The 11107-nt window shown below is 37.8% G+C and overlaps 1 protein-coding gene across 1 annotated transcript in view; it reads left to right on the top strand.

Moving 5' to 3' along the window:
* Positions 1-3052: 3052 nt before the first annotated feature.
* Positions 3053-11107, top strand: part of abca5 (ATP-binding cassette, sub-family A (ABC1), member 5) — a 29795-nt gene continuing 21740 nt past the window's right edge. The window contains 11 exon segments of the mRNA XM_065262687.2: positions 3053-3214; positions 3672-3707; positions 3710-3819; positions 6696-6885; positions 7478-7648; positions 7761-7858; positions 8105-8331; positions 8797-8938; positions 9484-9672; positions 9768-9915; positions 10009-10186. Coding sequence (XP_065118759.2) covers positions 3202-3214; positions 3672-3707; positions 3710-3819; positions 6696-6885; positions 7478-7648; positions 7761-7858; positions 8105-8331; positions 8797-8938; positions 9484-9672; positions 9768-9915; positions 10009-10186 — 1502 coding nt within the window. The 5' untranslated portion in view covers positions 3053-3201.

Genomic DNA, 11107 nt, shown 5'->3' with positions numbered 1-11107 from the left:
AAGATTTTTTTCTTCTTCAATATAATGTTTTTCTCTCTTTCAAATTTTTTTCTCTTTTAAATTTTTTTCGCCTTGATTTTGTTTCATTTTTTTCCATTGCACTTCAGGGCTTGAGAATATATATATATATATATATTTTGTGTATTTGGTACAATGTGTTCGTGTGATTTATGGTCTAAAAACACATTATTTTCCACATCCCATACATTTTTGTGGCTGTATTCCTGAAACGCACTGATTTTGTACAAAACTCATTGATTTGAAAAGCGCTGTGTCCCTGATTGGCCAACTAATCTGTATGTTGTAATTTGAATACCTCTGATGTCAGCTGGAAATGTGACGCTACTTACCATGTTTTAAAGATTCGCTCACAGTGCAATGCTAACAGGAGTCAATAAACAGGCTGTGAGTCCGAAGCAGGAGAAATTATGATAATGTCGGTCTTGTCTACGTAAACAAGCCCAGGAAGTAAACTTTTGCCTACAATACGTATGTTTGTTGTTGTACAAAAAAAAGAGATTTACGTTGGAGAGAAGCCCCAACCCCCTTCAATTCTGATGAACACCAAGGAAGATATTTTGAGGAATGTTTGTAACCAAACTGAACAGAGGCCCCATTGACTTACATAGTAGGAAAAAGAATAATATGGAAGTCAATGGGGCCTCTGATCGGTTTGGTTACAAACAATCCTCAAAATATCTTCCTTAAAGAAGTGAACTATCCCTTTAAGACTAGTGTGCGCTTTATGCAGAAAGTTATTGAAAAGTAAAGAGTTTACTTCGTTCTATAAACAGTAGATATAATATTTAAGAACAACAGTTTTTCAGAAACAGTATCCTTTACATGCTCTTGATAACATTTCTGTATTGTCGTCACATTGTAACGTGCTATCATATTTTCCATTGTTGGCTCTCATTCAGTATCAGGATTACATGTCAATGTTTCAGTGTAAAGTGTTTCTCATGTTTCTATTGACCAAGTAAAACAATGTAAACATAATACAGTAATCACATTGAATCATATTTTTCTGTACTGACTGCTGAACTGCATAACTACCTTTGCAAAACAGTTTCCCCACATGCTTGTTCCATAGATGTACATTTTCGCATTTGGCCGAGAGTTATCTGGAGCGACTTATATTTGCCTATACACAGGGTGCGATTTGTGAAAAAAACAGAGGGGGGGATGTTTTCATAGGCGTCGATTTCGGCGACGGTGGGCACCCACCATATTTCGTCATGAGTTATTTTGTACCCACCACTAGTTTTTACTTTTTTGACTGTTTTCAGTGGTTATGAAGAGCAATATGAAAGAGAAATTTGGTAATCGTCTGACCTAACAAAAATCCATTATAATATTATTATTATTTTTTTATATATTTCTAATTAAAATATTTCTAATATTCAGAAATGCGCTCTCCGCTCACGAGCTCTGATCGGAACAAACCCGAACCTCACTGTCTGCTGAACTTGCGCAGAAACATCAAAATATAACCAGCTTTTTAAAATGGTTTTAAAACTAAACATTTAGACTATTTTAGCACAAATTATGAGCTTATTGACGATTTTTTATAATTCTTGACATAATGCGTCTCTGTCCACAGCACATTTCAAAACATTTTAATTCATAAAAATAAATAATGAGAACATGAACTCATCACTGCATTTGGAATTGTAAAATCTTTTTTCTTATTAACTCATGAAGCAGCCTAACGCAATATTTTTATTCTAATAGCTTATCTTTCCCCACACATATGAACTGTGATCATGCACAACGAAAAAACGCGTAAGAATTAAATCTTGAATGGCAAAACTGTATGGCACAATGTAGTGTCAACTTAAACATAAATATGAACAATGGATTGATTGCAAAGTTAAACCATTACAGTAGAAACAGTTTTACTGCTGCTTTTAAAGTAATAATATTAACTTTACACCGCAATGCGGAGCTACAGTGAAATGATAGAAAAGACAGATGCATTAACGTTATGTGTTAGTCACTTAGCCTCATTTGCGCAAACTGGACGCGCCCTCGCCTCGCTAAACGCCTCATCTGCGTGTAACTTCGGCCATTCTCAGTGGTGTGACTGGGACACTAACTCTGCTTGTCATCATAAACAGATAATCAGATTGTGATGTTTATTCCCGCTTTATTAATATGCGGATGAATATGCTGCCTTCCACCGTTTCGACACACAGCTCCATAACCATCTCGCATGTGTTGATAGGCTACTCGTGAGGTGTAACCGGGTCTGTAACCAATCAGATAGCGCCGTGGGCGGGACATTGAGCAAGTCTGCAGATTGGTGAATACAGAGAGGCTGCGCGCGCGGCAGCTGTATCAGAGCCAGCCAAAGCAGCGCATTTTAAAACAAAATTGACTTTAATCAAACCACGGATCAGTGATAAGTTTTGTGATCCGTCTCGCCACTAGTGTAGTAGCACTGATCACTTTGAGGGGGGGATAAATTTATCCCCACCGGGGATACAAATAATTAAGCAGAGGCAGGGATACATTGAACAGAAAGGGGGAAATCCCACGCATCCCCCCCGGCAAATCGCACCCTGCCTATACATTTTATGAATGTGTTTCCTGGTCCTTCCGAATGACCTTTGCACGGCTAACACAATGCTCTATGAACTGGATACATAATTTATATAGTCTAATAAAACATTTTCTGAATTATATAGAAAATGATACAGAGAAAGTATATAAATATAAGTATTTAATATGTCTAATATTCAATTTTTTGGTCTGATATCAGTATGAACATTTGCAATTTTAAGAAATTTACGTTAATCCAAAAACTTTAAATAATCCCGAATGGGATGTAACCAAAACGTAATAAAAAATATCTTCTGTAACAAAGAAATAAACATTCTTTTCCATTTTTCCCCCACGAAAACCTGCCGCTGTACCTACCCTGTAGGCGGAGTTGAGATTCTTGTCGATCAATCAGTGCCGTGCTACAAGTTCCAACGTCTTGTGATTGGCTAATATGACTCTGACCAACCACAAGTCTCGGAAGGGCTGAGCTGATTGGTTGGCTTGGAGCTCGGTCCAGCTGATGGCAGGGGCGCGAGCGGTGTTAATATCTGACTGGATTTTTAATTCGTGTTTGTTTGTTTATTTATTTATTTATTAAGGATATTTAAGGGACAACGACAAAGCGCATTTGGAAGAAAGGAATGTTATGCTTGAATGTATTTTATCCGTAAGTACATTTCCTCGTCTGAGCTTTAAGGAGCTGTTGTTAGCGCGTTAACGTTAGCTGTTAGTGTTGACACATCGACATCAATGAATAAACCTCATTTTGTTGTTGACACTCTGTTTATGTGGCTTTAATAACTTAGGTATGAACATAGTAACATTCATATAATACACAACATTTAAAAGGGAAGGTCAAAGGCGCGCGAGAAACAACCTGTCAGTGGCGCGCTTGCGACCTTATGCACGCACGATAACATTTTAGGATATGCAGTATTACTACTACTACTGCTAATAATAATAATGATAATGAAAACAGTTGTGAAAGGCTGATTTTGTTGTGTATCGTCAACACGCTGCCGCACTGCATAAACGTGCATTGTTATCTGTGCTTACCTTTGCACTCACCTTCACTCTTCTGTAAGACGTGTTGATCACATGTTTTCTTGTGTTTTGTTTTGAAGCTGTGTCTGATACATGTGGCAGTCAGCTGAAGAATGCTGAAGAATGCAGCCTGTAAGTAAAAGAGATGCTGGAGTTTGGCATCAGACAAGAAGCCTGCTCTACAAAAACCTGCTTATCAAATGGAGGACCAAACAACAAAGTCTTCAGGTGCCTTTCATCTGTCACTCACATGAGTTTGTGGGTGCACATCTGTTGCACTTTAAAAGCTATTCTTTATCTTCTTTTCTATTAGAAACGATAATGTGATCCTTATGGGATTTATATTATGGTTGTTATAATTATTAATTTTTTTAAAGTGTCTGCTTGCATTACAGTTTTTGGAAATGTAGTACAATGGTCTCTGTATGAGGATGGTAACTGGAAGTTAATGGTTTTTAAATAAGGATGCTCAAATTGAATCTGCTGACACTTGTTCTTTTTCTGTTCTAGTTTTTGGGGAAAATCTGCAAACGTTTTTTACTTGTGGTGTGATATGTTATGAAATGTAAAACCCATTGTTTTCCTGTAGCTTAGCTGACAGAGCATTGTGTTCAACCAAAGGTTGTGGGTTCGATTCCCAGGAAACACACATGCTGATAAAAATGTATAGCCTAATGTACAGTAAGCTGCTTTTGATAAAGCATCTGCCAAATGCATAAATATTGGATTTTGCAATATGCCTGATTTCTCTCATTCCCAACGACTTGAATGTTTAAAAGCGTCTTGACTATCTTAACCAATATTGGTTAAGGGTTAGACTATCTGTTTTGCCCACCAATGGAATACAGAAAATGTTTGGGAAACCTCTTTGAACATGATTATTAGTTTTGCTTTGTGAGGCTGGTGGTGCAGAAATGACATGTTTCCCCTTTAAACAATGACAAAACTACACTCTTTTGGGTTGAGTACATAGACAAATGAACTCAAACATGTAGATCTATTAAATGATGGTTGTTAGAAATTCCTGAAGCATTCCTGTAGAGATTCTCTGGAGTACTAATTAATCTGTTCAAATCGATTTAATGTCAGATAACTGTTGTTAATAACATACATTGCACTGGACGGCTGATTTTGTTATCGTGATTTAATTATCTGTTGTTTTTTTTAAGATATTTAATTCATGCACAAGTTCCCTTCTAACGTCACTCCTCCCAGGGATTCCCCAAGGTCTTAAAGCTCGTAGGACTGCGCACACGCACAGTTTTCAAATGCAGGGCTTTTACAAACTTAAAATAAATTTTTATATATTTAGAATGTACTACATGTTATTGCTTATTTTGTTCAAAAGCATGATCAACGTAAGTCTACATATTATAATAACGAGGAACAATGCTTCTAACAACAGGTGAAGAGCTGTCGTTCAAACAAGTTTGCGATGCAGCTTGCAAATGTCCGTTTGAACTTTGGTTTTTCAAACACCAACTCGTTGAACTTTGTCAGTAATGACAGAACTTTCGATGTTAGTTGGCTAATGATGCTTTTGGGAAACGCACCCCAGATCACATTTGTGTAGCTTTTTGGTTACGTCATGCTGTCATGTCACGTAAACGCAACCCCAGCATGAACTTTGGAACAGTCAATGTCTGACGAATTGATAGGGGTGTTTGGGAAAGTCCATGTATTGGGGAACATCGTTTATACAATGTCAGATGTCGATGCAGATTGTCGTGCCACCAGGACATCATTGCCATAGAAACAGTGCAGACAGAACACGGCAGAACGCTACAGGATGCACAGATCGGATCTGAACAGTAGTGAGACACAATATGGATAAGGAGTCTGTCAAATCGGATATGCACCAAAATTGTGAATAAGTGTTAACGCTTCTAATTTACTTTGAATGGGTAACGTCATGCATTGCCGAACTGAATTGTGGATCCGTCATATCACTGCTGTTGCTCGCTGCAGAAGTTGAACATTTCTCAACTTTTCAAGCCCCAACGTGTGTGATCCAATCAGATCGCCTTATGCATATAACCTAGTGCAGAGCCTGCCAATTACATTCATGCAAGACTGGAAAACAAATGAGCATGTGGAGCATTGTGGCCACTTTGATTGGCTGTTAGACACGCCTTCCGGCAAGCGTTAACGCTTACGCCCCATGTGAATTTTCCGTAATAGATTTTAAGTCTATGAATAAAATAGATAAAAGCATCATCTGAATGACTTTTTATAGTCTTAATGCACAATTTCCAAGCTATATAAAATGGATAGATTAGCTTTAATTCTATTGTTACATAGTAATTCTGCTTTGTCTGATGAAATTATATTTCACTGCCTTCGCTAACACTTTTACAGCCCAGCAGGCATCTAGTCTCTGCTTTCTAATCCCTTTACATCCTACAGCATCCTTTCTTTTCTTATGTTCATGTGTTTATTAATTTTTTATTTAAGGTAACTTTATCTTTTATATTTAATGCCTTTTAAACTTGCACTTGTTTCACAATGGCCGCATAAGAGCCTTTTAGAATTGAAAGGCTGGTAAAGGATCAGTTTCTACTGTCTGTAATGTCTGCACTTGACATCAATACTTTTAAACAGACATCATAAAGAGAAACTTCTGATGATCCATCATTAAAAGCTTTCCCAATGGACCAAAGTAAATTATGCACTAGTCATGGTTAGGCTTTTTGCCCACAAGTGATATCACAGCTTTATTGATTTTTTCCTGATGGTGGAAATACAGAAGCAGGCTTTGTTGTGCTCAGATATTGGTTATTTGGAGGGTATGGCCTATGGTCAGAGCTGTTATCTTGGCCAAACAGAGGTTGCGACTTGCAACAAGTGTTAAATAGAAGAGGGCCAATAATTGTGGCGAGTATGTATTAGAAAAAATTCACAGCTGAGCTGTCTTTTTTCATATTTACCCATAATTCTGACCAGAGGTGCGTTTCCCAAAACCATTGTTAGCTGCTAACTATGGTCACAAGTTTCATAGTTACCAGCATAGTTTAATGAAACCATCATGATATATATGTGGCAGTGTGTATTTCTTTCTGTACTTTCTGTATGTGAAGGTTGAACTGTTGTTTTTTTATGTATAGGAGCTGATCCTGCCCTTGCTCCTCTTGGGTCTTCTTATCCTCATCAGCATGCTCAATCCTCATGTGTCTTATGGCAGTATCGACACCAAAGAGCTGGATCATGAACATGACCTGCCAATCAAAGGTCTCGGTTACACCCCCATCAGCAACGTCACCAATCACATTATGGAAGAGGTTGCACGGGAACTGCGTGAGTCACTCTGATTTGTTCTTCAGACATACACAAGAATTTAAAGATTCAATTTAAAGAGACATTTCACTTTTTTGAAAATATGCTAATTTTCCAGCTCCCTTAGAGTTTTGGAATCCATTCAGCTGATCTCTGGGTCTGGCTGTACCACTTTTAGCATAGCTAAGCACAATCCATTGAATCGGATTAGACCATTAGCATTGTGCTAAAAATAACCAAAGAGTTTTGATATTTTTTCTATTTAAAACTTGACTGTTCTGTAGTTACATTGTGTATTAAGACCGAGAAAAAATTAATAGTTACGATTTTCTTGGCCGATATAGCTATGAACTATACTCTCGTTCTGGCGTAATAATCAAGGACTTTGCTGCCGTAACATGGCTGCAAAAGGCGCAATGATATGACGCAGTGCCCAAAAATAGTCCCCTGGTATTGAAAGTTACCAAGGAGACTGTCCCTTTATTTTATATTACACTATATTGTATTATATGCAAGACTAGGATATGAATTGCTTTTGCATGGTGTATACTATATACAGTATATATGCTGATGATGTACACATATCAAGATGTAGGTTGTTTTGATTTCTCAGTCGTGAATGAGCTTCGGTTGGATATGTTTTCTACCGAGGAAGATTTGGAGAATGCCAGTCTCTATGAACCGAATGGTTATGTGGGGGTGGTCTTTCTGGACTCCATGTCATACCGTCTTCGGTTCCCATACAGTGAACTTCCTCTTCCTAGTGATTTCACAGAGTCCATAAGTAAGTGTGGCATCCTATTTAACGGCCTGTTAGGTTAATAAGTGACCATTTTCATTCCAATGGTATTCAGTAGGAAAGAGTGTCAATCTGTCGTTTTATCTCTGATCTCCAGCAAGTTGTTACACAAACTATAGAAACTGCCGTGCCGCCAACTATTGGTACTCTGGGTTCATACGCCTGCAGTCTTTGATTGATGCTGCCATCATACAGGTGACATACATAAATAATTAAACTGCATTTAAGCATGCCTGATGTGTGAGATGAATGTGACTTTGACCTTTGCAATAAACACAAGCAGTGATCCAACACGCTCTACGCTGTGCAGTAAAATATAGCTAGATTAAGATGTAAGATCCCTTCCTTATGCCAACATTTATATAAGCAGTATTTGTGTCCTTTACAAAGTAGATATCAAACCAGCTAATGTGTTAGTCTACCATAATTTTTCCTTTCTAGATGCAAACCAAGCGTTCAGTGGGGAATGAATTAAAGGTGCGTGCTGTGATGATGGGACATCCGGGTTCTGTGGAGGTCCAGAAGTTCCCCCATGCCCTCATCTCCATTTATTTGGTGGTGGCGTTTACGCCCTTCGTCTCTTTCCTTATTGTCAATGTGGCCGCTGAAAAAGAGCAGAGACTCAAAGACACCATGGGCATGATGGGATTGTATGATTCTGCATTCTGGTAAGTGCAGAACTTAATGTGAACTTGTCCATAGTTAATCTTGCATAATGTACGTTGAAGAGTAAAGTTATATAGATTACTTAAAACCTTGTTTTATTTCTTTAAAAAAGCAAGCTCTAGTAAAGCATTTACTTATCTCTTTCCCCACCAGCATTTTTTACGATTTTCAAACAAGTTGAATGCCTTCTAGAAAATACTTCTTCAAATAAATTACCAATCAGTATTTTAAATGAAAGAATGCTTTTAATAATAAAATCTGATTCAGAATGAAGATCAGAACAAACACATAGTATTTACTGCTTTTGGATCCATATGTGATGTGGTTTTAAAAGGTGGTTAAGAGCACCACCTAGTGCAGAATAGTGGAAATATGGATTGGGGTAAAAACTCGTCGAGAGTTGTGTCATTTAAAACAATTTTTACATCTGAGTTTGTGTGAAAGTTTGCATTTTTGTTTGTTTCCAGGCTTTCGTGGGGTCTCCTCTATGCTGTGTTGGTGACGACTATGTCCATTCTTATGGCTGTTATAGCAACCTGCACTCCACTCTTCTCCAACAGCAACTTTTTTGTCATATTCCTGCTCATCTTTTTGTATGGAATATCCTCTGTAAGTCCTAGCAACCCTCCGGTTACTTGTCTCTGTTCTGAGCAATGCTGTTTCCGCGCATTAGAGGTTGCAAAGTCATTTAAATGCTTTTAAAACCAACGTCTGGTTAGTTTTTATTCATTTATGCAGTTAGGATTAGTCATGTAAGTAACAGGCTAATTTGAACTTTGAGTTTTCAGCTTTCCTTTTTCAGGGCAGATACTAAATTCCCCTTTGGTTGTGGTTAGTTTATTTTTTATGTCAGAGGTATATGACTGTACTGGAAAGGTGTATGAAAAAATACAAATTGGGTATTTTAAGTTGATTTCTATGAATCAGCTTTAATTAAATGCAATTTTAAAGCTGTGGCAGTGCTGAATGTATTTCATATTAAAATTGACGGAACAGAACTTGGATTTATTCATCAGAAACTGCTTGGATGGTGAAAAGGGATCCGTCTATGACACCATGTTGGGAAGGAGATAAAAATACAAAGGCTTTGTAATGTCAGCACATTTTGACACGAGATTTTGAAGTCCTTACATTTTCTTATTTTAATCCTTCAGATTTTTTTTTCCTTCATGTTGACGCCCCTGTTTAAGAAGCCCAAGTTTGCGAGTACGGTGGGCTCCACACTGACGGTGGTCTTCAGCTGTCTGTCTCTCTTTACCGTGCTTATGAGAGATTTCCCTCAGCCTGTGGTCTGGCTCCTCTGCCTTCTTTCTCCCAGCGCATTCTCTATTGGAATCGCCCAGGTAAAACATGCACGCACATAATTACATTTTTCGGGCTTTGACATTATTAGTATTTTTAAACTTGATGTTTGTTAAACTATTTTATATGCTTTTAGGTGGTGTATTTGGAAGCTCAGGGTGATGGGGCAGTGTTCTCCTCTTTGCGCGATGGTCCTCATGCCCTCTATGTTCCAATGGTCATGCTATTTTTGGACTGCATTCTCTATCTGCTTTTAGCCATTTACTTGGACCAGGTGCTGCCAGGTGACCTAAAATATACTGCGTAAACACAATTTAGCATCTCAGAACTGATATGGCTTGACCATTTTATACAAAAATCACAATTTCCACTCCCAGGTGAGTTTGGCACACGGCGCTCAATGATGTACTTCCTGCAGCCATCCTATTGGTCAAAGAAAAGGAAGCACTATGTGGAGGTGAGCTCTGTCTTTGAAGGAGAGGTGAACGGAGCTCCTGTAATTGATGAGTCGGCGGAGACCGTTTCTCCTGAGTTTAGAGGCAAAGAGGTCATCAGGTACAACCTTTAATGGAAATGAACACTGTTGAATTATTTGCATGATGAGTTGGTTGCAAATGGATCAATGTAGTGTAACAAATAAATGACTTGTCATATTTTCTAGTACAAACTCCGTTTTATGATCAGTGGGACATTATGTTATGGTGTGTGCACATCAAAAGCTAATTTAATTATTGGAGAAGATTACTTAAGTCAATGCAAAGACTCAAATAGACATGAATTTGTACCAGGCAACACAAATGACACAAATTGGGAGATGCGGTTGCGGTATTTTAAATTGAGCGGAAAATGTACATAATGCACTGTTGCACAGGCTAATCAGCAAAGAGCTTATTGAAGCATACGATTTGACACGTCTGGTTGTATTAGAAAATGGAGAAAAGCATTGTTTTTATTCGTGAAAACAAGTCCTCTCCAAGTAATTTAGAGCGAGTAATGCAATGCTCATATTCACTTGGCTTGTGGTGTGCACACACCATGAGAAATGCATTTTCAGTTTGCTCCACTTTAGTGTAACAAAAACAGCAATGCAACGTTTTCTCACGCTAAGCTAAAGTAGCTTGATTTTTTTATAAATGCCAGGTAAAAATAAAGCCTTTAAATTCTAAAGTGCTTTCAAAAAATGTATAATATTTTCATAATGTTTATTAAATGTAAACATCAAATCAATCACATCACTTAATGATTTAATGAATTTTGTATAAACGCAGCTCATACCTTGGAAAAGATATCACAGAACATTTTAGTGGTTTCGAAACCTTGACTGTTTAAAACCTCTGTATACCTTGAAACCAGTAACCGGCCCATGCCTACTTGTTACTTCTAAAGCAGTAAAACTCTGGCCCTTGGTATTTTGGTGTTCAGACCAGTAAAGTGATTTTGGGGAGGAGAATGATATTTTTAGAGCACATGTATGCA

This window comes from Paramisgurnus dabryanus, chromosome 1 (assembly GCF_030506205.2).
Source record: "Paramisgurnus dabryanus chromosome 1, PD_genome_1.1, whole genome shotgun sequence".
In the NCBI taxonomy this organism is placed as follows: Eukaryota; Metazoa; Chordata; class Actinopteri; order Cypriniformes; family Cobitidae; genus Paramisgurnus; species Paramisgurnus dabryanus.
Note: the sequence above shows the minus strand (reverse complement) of the source record. Positions and strands in the feature narration are given on the sequence as shown.